Raw genomic sequence first — 23,636 nt, 5'->3', positions numbered from 1 at the left:
ATGTGGGAGGAAAGCTGGAGTACGCAAGGAAATTTGAGACACAGGGAGAACACGCAAACTACACACAGACAGTGGAGATATGTACACAGGACATGAAACAGCAATGCTGCCACCTTGTTCAGTCCAGATGATTTGTACAAAGTACAGCATGTGTACAGAAGTATATGAAGTACATACATTTCTAGGTCAGGTCAGTTGGGGAGCATGCACTGGTACAGTGTGTTGCCGCACCCACCGCACAATGAAACACCTTTGGATCCCGGTTGGCAGCCCCCCAGGCGGACATGCAGTCTTGTCCCACCCCCTGGAAATGACCCTGCGGCAGTCAGGTGTTACGTGGGCGTCCCCTTGGCCTGGTCCAGCCACTCGGGCCCTCAACAATAAGGATCCTCCAAGCCGAGCAATCACATTTCTAGCAATGGGTATATTGCACTATGTTAGAAAGGCAACATAGGAAACAAAAACTAAACTTTTAATCTGTCCATTGTGGAAAGATGCCCGGACACAGACAGATGGACATCGTTTTGTCACCCAGCACACGTTTATTATACAAATATATACAAGTATGACACACACAGCCCAGTGCCGCAGCACCAATCACCCCAGGCCCTTTCACAATGCCTTTTCTCTTTGTCTCTGACCGCCTCCACGCCTCTCCTCCGAGCTCCGTCCTCTTCCACCCGACTCCAGCCATCGAGTGGAGGGAGGCGGCCCCTTTTATAACCACCCAGATGTGCTCCAGGTGCCTCCCGACAATCTTCTGCCTGCACTCCCCAGTGTGGTGGAAGTGCCGGCTGCACACCCGGAAGCACTCCAGGTGTCCCCGATCCTCTTCCCCCCCAGCACTTATGGGTGTGGCGGAAGTGCTGAGGTCCAGGGCTCCAAAGGCATTGGGTTGCCCCCCTGGTGGTAATCACAGGCCCCTGCAGGGTTGAGCTTCAAAGTTCTGTACCCGTGGTTCCCATAGCCACCAGGGTGGTCACCCCCACGTGGTCTGGGGGAGGCGTAAGCCCTCCTCCGGTTCTCCGGGGCGTCCCAGCCAGGTCGCCCCCCCAGCCACCTGTGACACCATATTCTTGATAAAATAAATCTCTCAGATCAGTGACTACCAGTAATAATGCAACTTATAATCTACTCGGTCATCTTGTCATCCAGTCCCAACCTAGCGTGTTCATGTTGACGAGCATTTGAAAGCTGTTTTGTTCTTCCTCTGGTTGTTTGTAGGGATATCTTATTTAAAGTAAATAGAGTGATTTGGTGACCATTTTGGTTGTGAACAAACTGCAGTACCAGTTTAAAAGCAAAGTGTACTATGAGGTGTCATGTTTAACTAGGTGGAGATGTGGAAGTCTTTCTGTTTGCAGTTGAGCAGTTTTCAGATAAGAATGTAGTGTGATGCCATCCAGAGGTCACACCCAGGTTCTCTGACTCACAGAGTGATGTTTTGTTGCGTAATTTGGACAATTTCTAAAACAGAACTTTTTCTTACCAGCAGTGTTTCTTTTTAGGTTATCTGCCCAACAGTATTCACACGGTGGAGGCCATGCTTGCAGCTGCCAGCATTGGGGCTATCTGGAGTTCTACCTCCCCTGATTTTGGGGTCAATGTGAGTTACTTGCTTTGCTTTGCTTTTACTTTCTTCTTCCCTACAAGACCTCATTGTATCAAAGTGCAGACTGTGTGTGCTCAGACCCTTTTAAATATCAAAAAAAGAAGCCCCATGCTTGCTTGCTGCCTTTTGATTTCAGTAGCAACCTGATTTGCAGTAAGTGTGGCTTTTCTGCCCTCTAGTGTCAGGCTAGAGAATCTCAGCTGCTTAGGTGGACCTGCGTGAAATCTCCAGCTCCAGGCTTGTTCAGCCATCTTATTATTTAGACACTTTGTTCTGGTCAGTGCCCCTGGGAGCTAAAGCCTATTGAGGCAGCAGGGCGAGAACCAACACTGAGCTCTCACAGGGCACTGTCACCCAGAGACGTCTATTAACTTGCTCAGGACCAATTTAGATTTATCGATGCACCAAACGGCAACAGTGAGACTGTGGGGGGAATGCAAAATCCAAGTGAAATAGACGGGTAATTTAGCAAATAGAAGGTTTTCACCAAATTAAGAGAGCAAGCTGAGAATGGCACAGACTGGGTCCTGAAGGCTGGCACTGCCAGTATCATTGCTTAATAGAATGGTGCTTCACTGTTTAAAGCTCTGCTTTCTTTTTTCTTGCCATGCTGAGATGTCATTCAGTGACGAAGTGATACAATTACAAGACCATTAGGTGGCTTCGTGCCACCTATTTCATGTTGGAGGTGGTGAGGGCACAATATAAAGTGATGGAACTGACGTGTATGCTCACCACTGGCACAATTTGGAGTCACCAAAGAAACATCAGCATCAAAACCGTTGTAAATACGCACAACAGCCCCCCTAATGAACACTGACCCGAGGTCCAATTACCATGACAGGCGGCCCTACTGCCCACTACGATAGCCGCTCCTCTGTGTCAAAATGCAGTTTACAGCCAGCTTTGTGACCTGAAAGCCCAGTTTAAGAAGAATGAAAGCAAGAGGCCAGGAAACAGGCAGCAAAGCTCTCTAGAAGAGCGATTGTTATGCACTTGTGGGGTCCTAGAAATAAGAAAAAACTCAAATTTGGGAAAAAGATGCTGCTTTTGGAGGGCATCTCTAGAACCTCACAATTCTAAATGTTAGTAAGCTCGTGCAAAGCAAAATGTCTTAATGAGTCCTGGTGGATACTGGAGACAAAGCCATGCAACAAAATAAAATTACAACAGTCAAATCACAGAATATGAGCAAATTAGTACAAAATAAAAAGGGCTAACTCTGTCAACATATATGTCACTACCAGTCTTCACTAAAGGGGTCACTTTCTGACTGCAGTACCTTCACTAAGAAACAACTGCCTTCTTGGGCAATGGAATTATAAAATTGCCCAAATTCAGATATTTGAGATGTGGCCACATTTTAATTTTGTTATTCTACACATTTGTTCAAGTTAATTCAAATATTATTGCATTTAAGAATGGCAAGAAAGGTTTTCAATTCATTTGAAAGCGTTTTGAATTTTTTACGCAAAATCTCTAGAGAAAATAAACTAATTCAGGGTCTAAAGCAAAAAAGTCAAAGTTGAAACCTAACAGAAGTGTTTTGTATTGAACTGCAGTAGAGCTGGAAGGACTGACCTGCTTTGGCCACCAGAGGTCTCCACCGTGCACAATAGAGTTAAAATATGCTTGTGTAGTCACATTTGAGAGGGTCCTCTTGGGTCAGAGACAGTCATTGAGCTGTATATCACATGCAGAGGGCCTAGTGTCCCACCATCCTCCCCCAGGTTTAATAATGATATCACCTACATACATTTCTGGGCCCTCTTAATCCATTAGATCACTGCAGGGAGACCAGTCCTACCCGGATATCATCAAGCACTTGGCAGGAACCATCATTAGGTGGGATGTCAGTCCATTTTATGACAAACTCACATTCACATTTCCACATACACTCATACAAAGCCAAATTAACATTATCACTTTCATGCATTTTTTTGCTTACAAAACGTTGGAATTTGGTGGGATAGATAATGATGATAATTTGTATTAATTAGATAAAGTGTCATGGTGGCAAGAGAAAACGCATGAATGGTCAAGTTGGTGCTCACAGTGCTTCACCGATTGTTAAAACGCCATATTGTATACGATTGTAATGTATCGTTCTCATAACCTTGACACTGATGACTTTTACAGCACATACAAGAGGATTCATTATTTAGTACTCAGTGTGACACCCTCTTAAAACCAAAAACATGAAAGGCAGCACCAAGAAATGTTTTTTCTCTACTAATGGACTCCCAGTGTTGGACAGTCGTATGTTATTTTGGGTGCAGTGCACCAAAGGGTAGATGTCATATCTTTAAAATTGGCTTTTACACTGCTAAAATGTGCTACAAATTCTATTTTAAAGTATACTCCCCAAATTATTACACTGTCCAGAACACCAGATGTTAAAAATCAATAATTAAAAAAAAAAGTGTCAAACTTTTTCCAAGTGTAAAAGATGTATAAAAACACGCATGTTTATGTGTCATATTGTAAGGCAGGTGACAGTTTCAACATTTCAACATTGTCTTCCTGCAACAAGAAATTCCACTTGGAAAAACACAAAGTTCTGAGGCGTACAGAAGGGTTTTTTATGTGGATATACATCAGAGAAGTCATGCGTTACTTGATCGTTATTAAAAGATGGCCCCCGGCACATTAAGGGTCTCAAGCTCTGCTCATGGATGGCTGTTCTACTTTTTTATTCAATAAGTTAATAGTTATCCAATCTTTGTGTTTAATTGAGTGTGTGATTTTGTTAAATGGCTGATCACTGTCTCCAGTCTCAAAAATGACCTCTCTGCGAACCTCTAAAAGATTTTTATCACAGTCATAATTTTCAGTATGCAGACATTAATTTAGTCTTTTTTTTTTTTTTTTTTTTACTTAGTGGCCTAGTGATTTTTTTTGACTAGCTGAGAACTAAACAGCGGGGTGCAAATAAAAGTAGGCAGTGGTGAAGCCGCTAATTCGTCACTGCGTGCCCTAACAGTTGTTCACGATGTAGGAAATACGTAAAAAGAGATCACATGTTAGGGACAAGACCTGATGTAGCAAACCGAGCGCTGACACTACACACCTAAAAAACAAAATGGCCCTGTTCTGGTTAACTTCTTGAACCTGTGTTTGAAAGCCACAATGTACAGTATGTCAACATACAGTTAGGTCCATAAATAATTGGACAGACAACTTTTTTCTAATTTTGGTTCTGTACATTACCACAATGAATTTTAAATGAAACAACTCAGATGCAGTTGAAGTGCAGACTTTCAGCTTTAATTCAGTGGGGTGAACAAAACGATTGCATAAAAATGTGAGGCAACTAAAGCATTTTTTTAACACAATCCCTTCATTTCAGGGGCTCAAAACTAATTGGACAAATTAAATAACTGGAAATAAAATGTTCATTTCTAATACTTGGTTGAAAACCCTTTGCTGGTAATGACAGCCTGAAGTCTTGAATTCGTGGACATCACCAGATGCTGGGTTTCCTCCTTTTTAATGCTCTGCCAGGCCTTTACTGCAGCGGCTTTCAGTTGCTGTTTGTTTGTGGGCCTTTCTGTCCGAAGTTTAGTCTTCAACAAGTGAAATGCATGTTCAATTGGGTTAAGATCAGGTGACTGACTTGGCCATTCAAGAATCTTCCACTTCTTTGCTTTAATAAACTCCTGGGTTGCTTTGGCTGTATGTTTTGGGTCATTGTCCATCTGTATCATGAAACACCACCCAATTAATTTGACTGCATTTAGCTGGATCTGAGCAGACAGTATGTCTCTGAACACCTCAGAATTCATTTGACTACTTCTGTCCTGTGTCACATCATCAATAAACACTACTGTCCCAGTGCCACTGGCAGCCATGCACGCCCAAGCCATCACACTGCCTCCACCGTGTTTTATAGGTGATGTGGTATGCTTTGGATAATGAGCTGTTCCACGCCTTCTCCATACTTTTTTCTTGCCATCATTCTGGTAGAGGTTGATCTTGGTTTCATCTGTCCAAAGAATGTTTTTCCAGAACTGTGCTGGCTTTTTTAGATGTTCTTTAGCAAAGTCCAATCTAGCCTTTCTATTCTTGAGGCTTATGAGTGGCTTGCACCTTGCAGTGCACCCTCTGTATTTACTTTCATGCAGTCTTCTCTTTATGGTAGACTTGGATATCGATACGCCTACCCCCTGGAGAGTGTTGTTGACTTGGTTGGCTGTTGTGAAGAGGTTTCTCTTCACCATGGAAATGATTCTGCGATCATCCAGCACTGTTGTCTTCCGTGGACGTCCAGGTCTTTCTGCGTTGCTGAGTTCACCAGTGCTTGCTTTCTGTCTCAGGATGTACCAAACTGTAGATTTTGCCACTCGTAATGTTATAGCAATTTCTCGGATGGGTTTTTTCTGTTTTCACAGCTTAAGGATGGCTTCTTTCACATGCATGGAGAGCTCCTTTGACCGCATGTTGTCTGTTCACAGCAAAATCTTCCACATGCAAGCACCACACCTCAAATCAACTCCAGGCCTTTTATCTGCTTAATTGATAATGACATAATGACGGACTTGCCCACACCTGCCCATGAAATAGCCTTTGAGTCAATTGTCCAATAACTTTTGAGCCCCTGAAATGAAGGGATTGTGTGAAAAAAATGCTTTAGTTGCCTCACATTTTTATGCAATCATTTTGTTCACCCCACTGAATTAAAGCTGAAAGTCTGCACTTCAACTGCATCTGAGTTGTTTCATTTAAAATTCATTGTGGTAATGTACAGAACAAATATTAGAAATAAGTTGTCTCTGTCCAAATATTTATGGACCTAACTGTATATTTTATATGAAGTCTGGATTGGCTGTGTTGGCTTTATTTGGCCTCTTCTGTTGTTTCTCACTGGACGAGTCTCTGCATACTGGTCCAGTCAATGTGACAGTGTGCTCAGAAGGACGAGATGTCTGGTAAGGAGAGACCCTAGGTGTTGGTGCAGGCCAGACAATACACACTCCGTATGTCCATTAGGGGTTTGCTGTTACCCTCTCCTACCCTCTACCCTCTACCCTCTGTGTCTGTAGCGGCTCTTGGAATGACTTTTTTTAAACACTTGGCACCTGTCAGTCTGTTGCAGTTATCTGGGATTTCTTCTTTATAATTTCTAGAACCTTTTACCGCCAGAGGACTGTCAGGTCACTCCATGACAAAATATGTGTCAGTACAAAGAGATGGCTATTTATTGAGTAAATGGTTAAAAAGTAAAGCGTGTCAAAGATAGGAAAAAGGTGTTTGAGACAGTAAATTAATAAAGTAAGGATTTTCTAAAAATGGATTCAGACAGTTGCAGAAATGGTAGATGGCCCTGTGTTTTTACAAAAGATGGTGGACAGGATCAGAGCTCCTTAGTTTTAAGTTATTTGGAGCAACTGCTTATGGGATGCATTGGTTCCATCAGCAATAATAATAACATAGTGCAGAGTCTAGTTGGGACTCCTCACAATGTGGCAGTTACCGTTCTTTTTCTCGTTTCGGCTGAGGCTGTCATCTCCCACAGTAACCAAGGCATGTAACATACAGTGCACTAAGCAGCTCACTTCCGCTTTCCACTTCAAAACGCCTGTACCAATCCTAGAACCAAATACAACCAACTAACACAAGCCATTCTGTCCTGTGAAACAGATAATTATAGTTGGACTGTTGCTGTGCACCCTCCTGACACCTTGTGGTCACCTGGGAGGAGCTCTTCACAACCTAATTTCTTATTCAGATACTTCTTGTACCTTTTTCAGGGTGTCCTAGACCGTTTCTCTCAGATCCAGCCCAAACTTATCTTCTCAGTGTCTTCTGTGGTGTACAATGGCAAGGAACATGATCACATGGAGAAGCTCAAGAATGTAGTCAAAGGTAGGTTTTCAGGAAGGATAGATGGCTCTGTGCTTTTCACTGAAGGTGGCGCACAAGACCAGATGTCCTCACCATTGAGTTATTTAGGGGTGCAGTATTTCTGTTATTTTTTGTATTATTAGCCACATCTCTCAACTTCTTATTTCAGTTACTGTTCAACCTGCGTCTCGTTGTCTCTTGTTGGTAGTCTTCTTCTTCATAATGTTACATTCAGCTTGGCCTCATAGCGGCGCCTTCCACTAACTTGTTTGTTGTGGTTTGTACCGCAGGGTTGCCTGATCTGGAGAGAGTGGTGGTCATTCCCTATGTGCGCACAAGAGAAGAAACTGACATTTCCAAAATACCCAATAGGTGAGTATAAGAATGGATGGGAGCTGCTGACTGGCATGGAGAGTTTGTAAGATGGTGATTACATGTACTGAATGAGTTCATCTGTACCACTGACTGTGTACTAGAAACTTTGCTCCCAGGTCTTCATTGTTGCATGTGGTTGGATTTTGTTTTTTTTTTATTAAAGAGGTCTGTTGAGCCAGATGTCTTTGTTTTTTCCAGTATGTTTTTGGAGGAATTCCTAGCACTCGGGAAAGAAGGAGACCAGGACCCACAGCTGGAGTTTGAGCAGCTTCCCTTCTGTCATCCACTGTTCATCATGTACTCTTCTGGCACTACGGGAGCCCCCAAGTGCATGGTTCATTCTGCCGGGGTAGGCTGCCGGATTGTCTCGACTTGTTGTAGTCCATTAAGGGTGTGGGGAGCTTCATTGCTGTGTTTTTGCTTTGTCTCCAGCACATTTTTAGTTCTTTGAATGGAAACTGAATTTAAATCTTCTTAGTATTGTTGTCTCTCTATGTACACATTACAATAGCATTTTTATGTTGCATATTATTTTCTTGTGTTTATTGTTTCAGATTTTATTCCTAATTTAACTATGACATTTTTGTAATGCTGCATAGCATGCTGGAGGATTTCATGATAGCAGATTGAATATGCAGGACACAATCCATCTCATATGTGCTCATTCATTAGTGGACTTTACTATTCTATTATTTACACCCTTCTTCCAATTTCGACTGGAATAAAACTTTGTTCTTACATTTTTTTACACAAAGTGCTCTGTGATGATGTTTCCCAATTACAGGCACTATATGACAAGCAATAGTTTGAAGTTGCACTTTATAGCAATAATAGGCAGTAAATTTCCCCCCAGTTAGTGGCTACTGTTACTTAGAGCACATCCCCCTGGTGGCAGAGTTTCCAGCTCAGACCACGAGATCAAAGGCCCACTCAAGGACTTATTGCTCTGAAGAAATGCACCGCTTTCATTTAAAGCTTTTGGTACAAGAAGAGTGAAGGGAAGGCTTTTAGACCACACATGAAAGGGGCTGATGTGCCTCGCCCTCTCTCACTGTCTCTCCGTTTGCCCCTACAGGGTACCCTCATTCAGCATCTGAAGGAGCACATTCTCCATGGCAACATGAGCAGCAGTGATGTCATCATTTACTACACTACGGTATGGAAGCCGCCACCCCTCTTTTTCTTTTATATAGTAATTACTAACAAGGGTCTCAAACATACTGCCTTGGCCAAGGGGGTTCAGAACTAACGCAGCCTTCTCTTGAGCCCAGCTCTAAAACTGTCTTCTCATAAACCCTCAGAGGAGATCAGTTGTCAGTTCATTTCACTGTTTGACTCTGAGCAGGTCACTTAGAAAGGAGCGTGTCTGTTGCTCTCTCTCTCTGTCTTCCAGCAGTTTCAATTGCTTGACATGAGTCTGCCCCTGATGAAGGTTACATGGGATTTTAGGTTTCTGAAGCATTTACTCCTCAAACCCTAAGCCGTGGTACAGTGAGGCCAAGAGGTTAGGTTTGGGAGTGACCACTGTACACTGGGGATCTCCTTCCCCCATTTCTTAATTCCCAGTTATTTGCACATAATCAGAGATAGAGTAGGATGTGCTGCTTGATGAATCGCGGCACACTGTCACACACTGTCACACACATCACAGCTTGTGACGTTGAGCTGGCCTTTTGTCAGGAAGGTGTTTTGGGTGGTTTCTCTGGCTCCCTGAACTTGGCTCATTTAGGAGTTTAACTTTCTGATGATGTGACCTGTCTAGTAGATATGGTTCTGCACAATTTATGGCTTCACAATAATGACCTGAGTCAGACAAAATGAAAGTACTGTCAAGAGACCTGTACTTGATGGACCAACATTTTAGCCACTAGGGGTTCATGCTTTAACTTTTCTTAATAACCCATGTTAAATCACCAAACACAATGATTGTTAGTTTTTGTTAAACTTCGTCATCATTGAGAAGCCTAGACCCAAACACACTTTTATTTTTCTCTGAAATGAACAAACATACAGGTATGTATTTGGTGTCATAGCTTTGGACTCGTGATGCTATGCTTTCATTTTTGTTTTAATGCACTGGCCTGTTATGTACTTGATTACTTTTGTATAAATAGCTTTTATAAATTACAAATCACAATGTATTGTACAAATTACGAGCTTTGCGCTATGTAGAGGAGTATTTTTAGAATACATGTTAATATTAGTAGGCTAGGATTTTTTTTAACTATCATATGATTTGTATTGTGCTCACTTTGAGAGGTGATGTGTTGATCTAATAATCATTGTAAGTAAATTAAGAGCAACATTCAGAAACCACCTCTTTGGTTTTGCATACCTGTTAAATGACCCGAATGGGTGCTCGTGAAGATCCATCCACAAGGTGGCACTCTGGTTACAGAAACACCCCCTTTGCTCAAAATCGTCTGGCGCTTTTCTGTCCTGGAAGCTTTTCTCTGGATATAAATGCATTATAAATCAAGACATAAAAGGGGCTAGTGTTGCATGCATTACTGAAACAGGGTTGGCCCCACACTTGTTGTGAGGTCTCGATAAAATTTCAGTGCAAGTGAAGGGAGCCAAATTGAAGTGGCATGATGTCTGTGTTCTTCCTCATTTTGTCTGGCACTGCTGTCTCCAAGCCTCAGGGCAACAAGAAATCCTCCTGGATTGGAAATCCACTGTTGTGGCCAATTAGCAGCTTGAAGGAGAGTTGTTGGAGAGCAGGCTAGAAGTGCCTGCGGCAGCAGAATTCCACCAGAGCTCAAGTGTCCTCGGACTGAGCAGCTTTTACTCTGCAAGCACCGCTACCTTATCAGAATGTATATGATGCAGTGCTTTCCCTTTTTTCTGTTGTCTGTGGATCAGAATCCATGTTTTTTGTTTTTTTTTAAATATTGTTATTAAAGCAATTGTTCTGCTTTCTGTGAGTTCCACCTTTGCAAAACTGATTCTCCAAAACATAAAATGTTTGAGGGTCCGTATCAATGTCCCTGCTTAAATTGACCTCCTGCCCTTGCAGTGCATATTTAAAGTCAGCCATTTCTTATTTTCTACAATACGACGCGTCCTCATTAATTAGTGGAGGCTGACTGGTTTGCCCCATGAGACACAACTTTGTGACCTTAACAAGATCTCCACACCACCCATCAACTGTTAATAATAGCAACCTGAACAAATTGAGCAACAAGAAATGTTGGTTAGGAAGGTGGTGGGCGTGGGAAGGCTTGGCTTATTTGGGTTATATTGCACTGGCATGCTACCTGGCGAGCAGACTGCTTATTCTTTCTTTAATTCTCTGTCTCATAGACTGGCTGGATGATGTGGAACTGGTTGATATCATCCTTAGCTACTGGTGCTTCAGTGGTTTTGTATGACGGTTCTCCCCTGATGCCATCCCCCAATGTTCTCTGGGACCTGGTTGACAGATTGGGGTAAGGAAAACTACAATATAAAGAGTATATCTGCTCCACCTTGGCTCAATACTGTGGAGGTTAACATTTTTTTTAATATCGTGAGCAGCTTAAAAGAATGAGTTGTGAGTGGAAACACACAGTAGGGACAAAGAAGAGCAGGCCCTCTAGATTAAGAAAACACCTTGTTGCAAATACCACCATTAATGGTGAGCCCCATCTTTAAGGCATTATAAAGCCTGTGTGTTTTGCCACCTATATTTGGATCAATCACTCCTTATTTTATATTAAACCATTCACAGAGTACAACATCATACAACTCTTTCTAAAAACAAGTAAGACTAGGCAACAGTGTGAAACACAAGATCATTCAATACATGAATTATTAAGTAACAAACACTGAAGAGCCAGCATAAGTGAACATGTGTGTTAGTTCATTGCAGTAAAATGACGTTACCTTAGAATCAAGATTAGTACGGAGGCCACAGACGCTTCCAATTACATAATAAGATCATTTGAACAGCTGACTTAAATGCAATGAGAAATGCTTGTGTGCAATTTGAACAAGACCGTCGGCAGAGCTCCACAAACAGACCTGGGGGACAGCAGGAACGACGACCCCTGAATGTTCAACAACATTTTAGTAATAAGCCCCAGAAATAGAAGACTGGCATCAGAAGAGTCGGTTTGTCTTGCAGAATGCATATAAATCAAATTCTGGTGACAGGTAAGGTGCGTATTGTTTCTCAGTAACAGCTTTTTTTTATCTGATACAATATTTCAGAAGAGGCCAAAGTATCCCGGGGGTGATGCTTTCATTCTGCTTGTTCTGCGTCAGAACTCCAGCAGCAGCATTTTGAACTTGCTGCAATCTTTTGAAAAGATGTGCAGAAAGGCAAACTGAAAAGCGAATTGGCAGTAATCTCGTGGAGAATGGATGAAGGTGAGAGAGGAATCGAAATCGAATGGATTGGTCAGTAATTTGTAGTGGTACAAAGACATCGTCACCACAGCAGATATGTGATTTGATTGGTTGATTGATTGATTTTTACATTGGCTTGAGCATGATTCCAAGGCTAGTGGCAGTCAGCAATGGATACATTGTCATCGATCAACTAAGAAAGACTTCATTCTTTAGACTGAAGCTTAAACCCAACAAAAAGTTATTTAGTTTTGTTTGTTCTACTGAAGGAAGGAAGCAGACATCTATGCTCAGAAGTCACTGATGCAGGCAGTGAGCTTTCTCCATATCTGATGTGTGATCCTCACTTACAGTTGAGTATCATCTGCATAAGTAGGTGCCGTGCGGTTGTGCCGACGAGGAAACTATTCCAGTGGCAGCATGTGGATACCATCTTAAAGTAGGCCAAGCACAGAACTTTAACGTACACCACAGGGGAGAGGCTGCTGAGAGCGCGAGAGCTTACCAAACACAACAGGCCGCATGCATCCACTAAACCTACCATAGCTGAACGAATTCCGTAAGCTAAATCACAGTGCAGATGTGTAGTTCAGCTATGATGGCTACCAGCCTCCATGCGTTGCCTGAATCTGCTCAGTCTGACTGGTTGTGAGGAGCTGGGGCCTGTCTTATCAGCACTGGGTGTGAGGCAGGGCACGTCAGGCTTGGGTTGGTGTAAAGTACTGACAGATTCACAGCTGGTGTCGTCAAAAGGAGTTTTGTAAATTAAATATAATTATAATAGAGAGGTGAGGCAGTTAGTGTACAGGGCAACCTAATAAATTCTGGATAGAACTTTGAGCTGGCAGTTTAGAACCATATACAGTACTTTTTGTAGAGTAGAGCAGAGTAGTGGTAGAGTCGTGTCATTATTATTGCAGTAAATATGGAGGACTACTAAAACTTTAAATTAAGGGACAATGAGTAGGCCGGTGTTCAGAAGAAAAGTCCCATTGATGGAAAGAGTGACGACAAAGCTCTACGACTGTTTACAGAGAGCTGCTTAACAGGAATTTGAAGGAGTGAGACAGGAAGCATCAGAAGATGTCAAGTCCATTACAGCTGCCTGTTATGTGAGGAGCATAAATGTTTTTCGGGAGTGTTGAACAAAGAGCTTATGCATCACTAGCAGACTTTTGATTCAAACTTTAAATTAATCTCAGTAACAGTAATGATTGCAATGATAAGCGTTTTTTGGCAATGATGTGGTCATGTTTTTTTTTTTCTTAGCTTGTTTTTATTAGACATTTTATTGATTTCAAAGTATAAGTTCAATATAGACCTTTTAAATCCATAAATTCTTCTTAGTTACATATTAAATGTGTTGTCCAGTGTATTTCATTTCCTTTAACTTTACATGATCTAAAACATAATTTTCACATTGTACTAAAGTAGGCAGATTTAGCAGAATGAGGTGGCTGGCTGGCTACTAGTTCATCCCCCCGAGTATCCATGAAGTAGTGCTGCACCCTTTTGAACCCCAGCGGTGTTTTTATAGCGACCTTGATGCTGCTCAGTAAGTAAGCAGATAGTGCGCCCCTTTTAGTCCCTTTTATTAATAAAGCTGGTCATTCTCTGAAAGTTGTCACATTGATCTGGAGATTGTCATACCATGGAGAGGCTGCTCACCACTGCCACTGTCACTCTACTTCTGAAAATGATCAAAAAAACAAAACACTTTAAGAAGCTGACACATTCCCTTAAGATCATTTTTTTTCCAGCACCTTCAAAGACAACATGTAACTGGCTTCACAAAACTGAAGTGGTATGTTTTTGGTTTCTGCTATGTTGGGGTGAACTGAACTCAGATCACTGGAACTCTCGCGGCCTCCTGAGGGTTTCAGATGTTCATGTTTGTGTTCAAGACTGGCCTCTGTGCATAACGCTGGAAATGTTGTCTGAATACATCCAATAATGTTCATAATGTTGATGTAAATTAGCCAGCATACAGCATTATACCTTATGATTCAAGTTATTTTTTAAAACAATGCTGTTAATATAAATTCATTTGAATTATGTGTTCTTGTAATTGGATCACATTAGCACTAAGCAAAAACCTTTTCAATTAAATTGTTAATTTTTCCCAGGAAATAAACTGATTTTTTAATTACTCTTTTTTTGTTCTTGGGGCCTGAGTTATGTTCACAAAACAGGTAAATATTCCTTTTCCACCCCAGTACAACATTTCCTAAATTTGATAAAAGGGAGACGCAGCCCCCTATCTAGCACAAATAGAATTTCAATACTTGTAAATCACTGTGGTGGGCTTTCAGTGGAAGGCCCATGTAAAATAAAGATTGTCTGATTGATTGGAGTGGGGACAACCAGTTGCTGTATCAATTGGGGAAAATCTAAATGAATTGGCTTAATGGTTAGTCAGTAGAATTCTGCACACTTCTTAACGTGAGCAGGTTGTCATGGTAGTGTGGGCAAAACTATTTATTCCTTCAGCTATCTGAAGTCAAGGGAGAACTTTTTAACACTTTTAAGCATGTCGATGATTTTACACGATTGATGCCCAAAGAAAGGCAAGTCAGTTTGTTTTAGTTTAAATTGATAAAAAAGAATCTCTACTGGTTAGAGCTTGTGTTGCCAGTCAGGCAATGGCCATTTAAAAAGTATGAGGGAACAGTTGCGTCTTCATTTACTTATATTCATACAGAAGTGTTAACAGTATGAGCTCAGCTAACACATCTAAACCTCAACAAGCCTTTAGTGTTAGGAAGATCATAACGAGCGTCCCTTTTTATTCATCAACACTTGCATTAATTTCCTTTTTAGCATGTAACTATCCAGGAATACTTTGTACTGTGATAGATTTCAGTATTTTGAAAACACATTATACAGTTAAAATAGTCCATTTGGATCATAAAAGCATATGTCTAGTAGTGAGTAGTGAGTAGCTGTTTTTCTGATTTTACTCTACTGCATTTCCAGGTCTTTCTTCCCTTCCTCCATTTCAGGTTGTACAGATATTATTAAGAAGAACTGGTAGACATTATTATTCAAAACTGGATTATACTACCTATACAACTGACCAGAAATATATATATATATATATATATATATATATATATATATATATATAACAACCTTGTTCAGGGTGTACCCAAATGTAATGCCTGTCCCTGAGGTGTCTTGAATATTTGCGTATGTCTTGGTCATCTTTTGGAATGTGACATTTCATCCAGAAATTCTTTGCCATCACTCATCTCCTGGTCTCATCTGGTCTCATCTCCTCCTTCTCCTCCATCATTGCAGTGCACCTCTTTCCTTTCACTCTAAATTCCCATCCCACCCCAGTTTACTTCTACTCACAACATAACTTACCACTTCTATACCAATCTTTTCTTTAATATATATGGATTGCTCTTCCTTTATCCCATTTATACTCCTTTATCTCCATCTTTCCATCTCTACCCCATAATATCAGTAGTAGGACAGCTCCATAAATGTATTCCATATACAGTACGTCTCACCCTTGCTGACATCAGTGACTCTGCATCCCCATCGACATTCAGTGTGTCAAACAGGCACCAGAACGTCCCACATTCTTTGGTATAACTCCGTTGCTGATGTCCAAGTTTTTAATGTCTTTATATGGCAGTTCTAACAACAAGCTCATCTTTAGACCACATGAATACAATGTGCACCACTTGTGGCTCCTATGTAATCTCACAGCTTGACTTATACACAGACGTTTCTCAATTTGCACAAATGGATAAAATGGTCTGGTGCTTCAAAGAAAAAGCTATGGTGGACATGCCAGGTGTCTGTCTTCCTTTTTGCTGGTTTACTTTGAGGAAGTTTCAAGACACATGACAATACTGTGGCTCACAATGACCACATTGGATACAAGAAGGCAAATTTTTAAACTGGAGGACATACATTTCCGGTTAACGGCCCACGCACACGGTCCTCTCACCTCTCAGTTGTGTGAATGCTTTTGTCAGACACAGTTCCTGCGCTCTTAGCTCTTATAAATTTGTACTTTTTCTCACTTTAAGTTCCCAATAAAAAAAGACTTGTGTCTAAATCTTATTGAAGAATTTCATCCCGAAGGGTTATCAACAGAAGAAATGAATTCACGTGCAATCCTAGCACCAACAAACAATGAAGTCAAACAAATTAACGCGAAAATTGTCGAGCGGTTACACAGCAAATTTGTTAAATGTGTATCAATAGATTGTGCTGAAACAGTTGGCGGTGATGGTGCGGAAGATGAAAACATCAACTTACATTATCCCGTAGAATAACTACAACCGTTAACACCGTCAGGTCTTCCACCGGCCGAATTACTGTTGAAAGAAGGATGTATTGTAATGTTATTGCGTAATTTATGTCTGAGTGGTGGGCTATGCAATGGGACAAGATTAGTTGTATTAAAAATTGGTCTAAGAATTCTGACATGTAAAATTTTAACAGGTGACAAGAAAGGTAATGTAGTACATATTCTGCGAATAACATCAGACACCAAAGATCTTAATATGCCATTCGTATTAAAACGTTTACAGTTTCCCGTGAGAATAGCTTTTGCTATGACAATTAACAAATCACAGGGACAAACATTCGAAAAAGTTTATTAGAGAGAAAGAAACGATATTCACTCATGGGCAGTTGTACGTTGCACTGTCACAATTTAAGTCCAAACACATAATCAAAATTCAATGCGATATTGATGAAACGTTAATTCAAAAAATTGTTTTTACTGAAGTTTTACAGTAAAAGTGTGAGTTTAAAAAGTATTTGTGTGTTAATTTCAAAGACAAACAGAACGAATACGTCTAACGCAACATGAAACATCATTTTCTTTCAGTTTATTACGTTTTAATATTTTTTACTATGGTTAATTACTCGCTGTAATGTAAAATAGTTAGCTCCATTATGCATATGTAACAATTCCCATGAAAATAACAATCTGTTTAAATTGTACATCTGCTGACCCATACGCGAGCAGCAGAGCTGTGAAGTGGCTAGCATGTAAGGGGTTGGCAAGCAAAGTGAGCAGGGGACAGAGGCCCCTAGTCTGACTGAACATAATTCTATAACTCTTCATTTTATTTTGCTGAAACTTGTGTTTGATTATCATATTAGAATTATTAGGAAAAGGCAACAATTTTAATGGCATACAGCTACTCACTTCCCAAGTGTCTTTGAACCTGGGCCACACTAGCATGTCAACTCCAAGCTCTTGTAGATAGCACTCCTGGGTGATGCCAAAACGTCTGTCACCATCAGAGAACAATACCCTGGTGGTGATGAACCCAGGCAGCTAGATGAAGGACCAGGCCCTCCAGGCTAGCCTGAGATCGAGCCCACTCTTTACTAATATGATCAGGGTGTCAGCTCTGTCTTGCTGGGAATCTCTGGGTTTTCTGAATGAGGGAAAGGTTAACAGTACCTGAGAATATTCAAAACCCCCTTACTACACTCCAACTAGGACAAATCCGAGAGTTGCTTGATGAAGACTCAGGACTTGTACTCCAGTCTCCCTAGATTTGGTGTCGGGGTCCATTTACTGGAATGAGACTCCATAACACATGCTTCCTATGAAGGTTGCTTTTTAAACTGTATTTTGATTGATTAGTCAAAGCTGAAAGTCTTCTGTTGATCCTCACTAACCTATTCACTTGTTACTCATTTTTCATTTAAGCGTTTATTAACTTGGGGGAAGAGCGGGAAGACAGCTCCCCATTGATTACACTTGAAAGGGCTGCTTGGGAGTAATTACCTAAAAGAATGACAGGCTTCGCCTGTGATATTAAGATTGACATTTTGCTGACTGGCAGGCTGGTGAAGGAAGCATCTAATGTTAAAGGTTACATTTCATCCCTTTTGTTTTTGAGAGAAAGGTTAAATGGGTCCCAAGGAGATCCATGCTTACATAGAAAGGCCTTTTAGGAGCAGGTTCCAGGAGGGTTTTAAGGCCATGGTTGTTCTCAATATCAGGATAAAACACCCCAAAATAGTTTTTGTTGGGGAAGGTTTAAATGGTTACCATTTATTCTGATACATTGTGGAATGATGTACAAATGAAATGAGCACTAGGCGGTGTGACACTAAACAGAGGGGCACCATTGGACTGTGACTTTGCTGGAGTAATGACGCTGGACTGCGAGTGGCACATGTGTATTAATGGCCTACAGCGGTCACCTCAGTTCTCCAGCTTGCCATTTCATTTACTTACTCATTCTGATTACACCAAAAGGTACAGGAAAATAATACTTTAATATATTTATTTTTTTTCCTGCCTATACAAATGAACAAGTTCAGACTTACAGTTTTGATTGCTTTTTGACAGGTGGGTCGTTTCCTTCCTCTTGCAGACTCTATAATAGAGTCCTTTCATTGTTTCGTCATTAGATAAATGGGCTTGTAAATTTGAAGGATGGGCAGATTGAGCCCCTGGGACGACGTTTGCAGACTTTCCATCTGTGTGGATGGCTAATATAGACAAATAGCGTCATTAAATCACGAGGCCCCCTGGAGTCGATGGAACTGATTTGAGTTTAGGCATTGTTAACTGAGTGGCTGTGAAAGAGTGTGGAATCCTGTTTAAGCGAGCACGAATGAAGGCTTAGACAGATGCTGAAAGGAAGCCGCGTTCTCATTACTGGTCTACAGGCCCTTGCCAAAAGAATATTGGTCTTTCCAGACATTTATTGCTTAGCAGAGAATGAATGGATCTTTCTCAAGCACTGTCAGTTTCCACATGTAGAAATTACTGTCCTGTCAATTATATGGCACTCGCGGTGGGCATGTGCATCTGGACTGACCTGTGACCTTGATGGGTTTTTATAACATCTTTTTCAATATTTTCCCGTTCATTTAGCCATTAGCCTGGTGGCTAATGAATTGGCCAACAAATCATAAGGCTGCTTCTTCAATTTGTGCCACAGAGTCACTGAGCAAGTTACTTAAATTTCCAGGGAACCAACCCTGTTAGAGACATCGTCTGACATGGATACGGTAAAAGCAGAGTAAAGCAAAAATAACTGCAAGTGTAGGCAATTCCTATACATTCTGACTTGACCACCACTACCATAAGAAGATAGGAAATGTTAAGTTTAAAGTGAAACAGCCTTAAATTAGTTTGGTTAACTTGTCACATAACTTGGTGGTGACAAAGTTTATCTAGTGACACAAGTAACACTAAAGACTGGAGTATCTGTGACTGGTGAAAAGTCGTTCAGGGTGGCGCTCCCACTCTCTGTCGTGTCATTCTCGGTGAGATGTGTACGTAGCTGGTAGGAATCAGAGCTGCCATTTCTGCTCTTAGGTAACTGCAGGTTTGTGTCCACCAGCTGTGGAGTCCTCGCTGTTTTACAAAGCTCCATACACAGTAGGTTATTTAGAAGGTGCAAAAAATGATTAGTCCGCTGAATATGTAATATGAAAAGTACTGTCCTTGTCTTGCTTCTACACACCCTTATTAAGGACATTTACTGTAAGGCTTAATTATTGTGTTGTTTAATTATTTTTATTGTTATTTAGTGCACTTTAAGGTGCACACTATGATTGTCATAAAGCCAACGTAAATGAGGAAAGTTTTGCAAGATAAAGTAAAACAATTACTATTTAGTTTGATTATTTGTGACAGCCACCCTCCCACACCCCTTGAGATGCAATACGTTTTAATTGCTCACATATTCAGATGAATCCAGCAGATAGAACGTGAGTACGGCAACTCATTCTAGTCAGCATTATAATGAGAGCCATTGGGTGTTTCTTTTTAATCATGGTGACCAAGCCCTCCATATGTCTCATATCTTTAAGAGGCCTGTATAAATGAGATTGCCGTCCTTCACCCTACTCTTGTCTTTACCTTCTCTTGCAAAACAAACTAATGAAAAGCATATCCATCTTTTATACACATTTCACTCTGAGCAGGGGATTTCAAGCGAGACAATGTCCATCTAAATTTTAAACTCTAGATTGGCTGCTAATATTCAAAGGGCAAATGTATGCAAAAGTGCCCAACTAGTTTTAAACATTTTAGTCACTCAATCCAGCATATCTTTGGATGGTAATGGGCAAATATTGAAATAACAGATTGTTTTGTATGTTTTTTCGGCCTCCGAGTGCCAAGGTGCCAACCAATATAGATGGTCAGTCAAACAAAGAATTAGCAGAATATCAATTCAATCCTATTCACTTTCTGTACTTAATGGAAAACTGTTCCTGAAGGACGGTCCAACTGTCCACCCATTTAACTAATCTAGCCAAGTTCCGGAGAGCAGGGACTGTGGACAGTCAACAAAAGTGTAAAACAAAAGTGTTTTATTACTTTGTTGTCACTTGCATTTTTATACATGCAGTAGCTAAGCTGCCTACCTAAGATGGGCTGAAATCTAAGTGATCATTGGAGACCCCAGCGTTAACATTTGCAGTGCACAAGTCTCAAAGTCACAAATAAAAGCAGTATCAATGTTTGTGATGTGCAATCTATTGGAATAACAAATGCAATGTATTTTATTACTAAAAATGTTTGTGATGCAGAGACATACCAACTGGACGGACACACAGACAGACACACAGACACCTATCCTTTTATTAAGGCAGATTTTTAAGCTAAATGGTGTGAACAGTAGGACCACTTGTGACATCCTTTAAGTCAAAATATCACCAGGGAAGCCCAGGTGGAATAAAATAAAATGTTTAAATGAAAAATTGAATAAATACACAAGGGTAAGTGAAACGAAAAGAGATATAAAAAGCAAATAAGATGAAAACCTATGCAACTCCAGACCTTATGAATAAAACGAAAGGTTCCTGATTGACCCATGGGGTGGCTGGTCCACTTTCCTAGGCCAAGCCCCTAACAGGACGCTCTTGACCTCCCTCAGCTCCCTCTCTAACACCACAGGCCTTTCTTTCTCCTACCAGGCGAGGCTTTGCCTCCTTCTCCTCTCCTGACTCCAAGCTCCTAGATCTTGAGGTCAGTGGGTCTTTTATGCCTGGGCCTAATATTCTTCCCAGGTAACCTATCACCATTATTTCTCAGTGGCCAGGTGTTCTTGTCCATCTCCTTTCCACAAAGTTGTAACGATGAGAGCCAGAATGTCTGTCCTCCACAGTGTAAAGCATCCTATCATTTAGTGGCTTGAGGAACATTGGTACCATTAAAAGGATTATCATAATGTAGTCTTAGGTTTTACTTGACCCGTACATTTGCTGGTTATTTGTCGCTGCTGCATATTTTGTTACGCTGATATAGAACAATTCATTTTATGAAATGAATAAATGCACTCCATTTCATAAGAATGATCTCAGTTTATAGTACGGTATTAACATTTCCATACATAATTGATTAGTTCAGTAAAGAAATGAGGTTCAGTTATCAGAGCTAATTGGTATTTGTTTTTTTCTTTTAGTTCTAATATTTAAACTATTTTATTCTTGGTCACCAGAGGCAGAGCTAATACCATCAGCACTGAAAACAAGGTGGGAAACAACACTGTGTCAGCAGGCCAGTTCATTGCAGGGCACACACAAAGACATCGTTACATTGGAGCACATTTATTAGCACACATACTTTGGGGATGTGGTGGGGAAACTGAACAAGACCCCAGGCAGACAGAAGTGATAGCCCGGCCCAGCAGCAGTGAGAGCAAGACGGGAGGCCAGTCAGTCACGGGGTGAATTCACGTCCACACTTATTCACACAGCAGACTATTAGAGGTGCTTATCCACTGTGAGATGTGCCGGGACACCACCAGACTGAGGCCACATCTTTATAAAAGTACACGTTTATTGTCACCAATACACACAGTCCCGCACAGCACACAGTGCTCCCAGCACTAATCACCCCTAATCCGGGCTTTTTTCTCACTGTCCGTGGGCCGCCTTTCCTCTCTCCATGGGAGCTTCGTCCTGCTCCCACTCCCGACTCTAGTGCCCTGATTATAGGGAGGCAGCCCCTTTTATAGTGACCTGGATGGGCTGCAGGTGCTCCATCTGATGACACTTCCTGGTGTGGTGGAAGTGTCAAGAGAGCACCCAGAAGCACTCCGGGCGTCCCTGGAAGGATCATCCTCCATGTTCCCGGGTGTGGCAGAAGTAAATGTTTCCCGGGCTCTCTGAGACTCGGGGCGCCCCCTGCTGGTGGCCACAGGCCCCAATGGGCTTGAGCCTCCTTGCTCCTCTCCTGTGGTCCTCTCCAGATCCAGGGCGGTTGCCCCCTCGTGGCCCGGAGGACCTCCTGGTCCTTCCAGGCATCCCGGCTGGGTCTGTCCCCCAGCCGCTTGTGACACCACCAAACCCAGACAGACACTGAGAGAAGATGAAAACCACATAGAGAATGCGGCCAAATCTACATTCTGTGTCAAATTTAAATATTAAATTACACATTTCTGAAGTGTTTACTAGAGTTGTTTTTTTAATGCCTGTCTACAATATCCACTTGTAATTTGGTATAATGGCCAAGAGGGGGTGCTATCCAGATCATGGCTGTATTTCCTTGTCACATGTAATATATTGTAAGCACGACTCCATGACCGCAGAATGAGAAAGATGGGTAGTGTTGAAGATTAATGAATGGAAGGATGTAATGCAGAGAGAGCCTGGAGCTGGGAGGCAGATAAACCAGTAAGTGTATGCTGGTTTTATTTTCTGGCCCCTCTCTTTCTTATCCAGATATGGTTATATAATAGATGGCTCTCTAAATTGCGCTGGACTCCTTTGGCTCTGTTTATTGCTCTGCTGAATCCTGCAGTGGATCGATTTTCTTTGTTTTCAAGACGGCATGCAATTTATCAGACTTTTTTTTATATTAACTCGATCATTTAAAACTCGGTACTTGTAAGCTGTGTCACAGCAGCTAGGTACACGCACTTGTTTTGGCCTGCGGAGTTCTGTATGTGGTCTCTCCAGGTGGTTTAAAATGACTTTGAGATTGTATCGCATCAGTAGTAAAGTAAATATTCATGCAGTGTTTGCACCGAAAGTTTTTATATTTCACTCTATTGTTGTTAATGCAGAATTCTTATTAGTGGGTAAGTCCCGATAATAATGTAATTTAGTAATGTACAAAATAACGAAGCATGGTACATCTCCGAGCTGCATCCCAGCTGTACCAGAGCTGATGTTTACAGAGTGGCACTTCCTAACAGCAATCCAATGATGGCAGAATTTATTCCATGGACTCACGTATTGATCTCTCTCATATTTTATTGAAGTGCACATAGCAATGGGCTGCGGGAGAAACAAATTACAGCTCAAGCCGATGAAGACGATGTGACCGGACTGCTAACGTTTGTGTCGTAAAAGATGCCCCTCCATTTTACTACCACTTTCAAGCGGACGTCCTCACCACACTATTAAGTGGCATATATTGTTGAAAGTGAAATCTGAAAACATTTTATGAGGCACCCGGAATGAAGCAGGGGAGGCTTTCAGTGAAATTAAGTTTACTGGGCCTTTGTATGCTATAAAC

General features: G+C 41.4%; 2 protein-coding genes across 2 annotated transcripts in view; both read left to right on the top strand.

Annotated features, from left to right (window-relative positions):
• The window catches only part of ypel1 (yippee-like 1), a 1,016,165-nt gene that overhangs the window by 231,891 nt on the left and 760,638 nt on the right, over window positions 1–23,636 (top strand). The window lies entirely within an intron of this gene.
• Window positions 1–23,636, top strand: part of aacs (acetoacetyl-CoA synthetase) — a 98,597-nt gene that overhangs the window by 31,597 nt on the left and 43,364 nt on the right. Inside the window, exons 5-10 of the mRNA XM_028825141.2 lie at window positions 1,509–1,606; window positions 7,363–7,477; window positions 7,747–7,828; window positions 8,030–8,180; window positions 8,907–8,987; window positions 11,138–11,262. Of these exons, the coding sequence (XP_028680974.1) occupies window positions 1,509–1,606; window positions 7,363–7,477; window positions 7,747–7,828; window positions 8,030–8,180; window positions 8,907–8,987; window positions 11,138–11,262 (652 nt within the window). The remainder of the gene's footprint in view (window positions 1–1,508; window positions 1,607–7,362; window positions 7,478–7,746; window positions 7,829–8,029; window positions 8,181–8,906; window positions 8,988–11,137; window positions 11,263–23,636) is intronic.

Source organism: Erpetoichthys calabaricus, chromosome 18 (assembly GCF_900747795.2).
Source record: "Erpetoichthys calabaricus chromosome 18, fErpCal1.3, whole genome shotgun sequence".
In the NCBI taxonomy this organism is placed as follows: domain Eukaryota; kingdom Metazoa; phylum Chordata; class Cladistia; order Polypteriformes; family Polypteridae; genus Erpetoichthys; species Erpetoichthys calabaricus.
The sequence above is the reverse complement of the archived record's forward strand: the minus strand, read 5'-3'. Positions and strand labels throughout refer to the sequence as shown.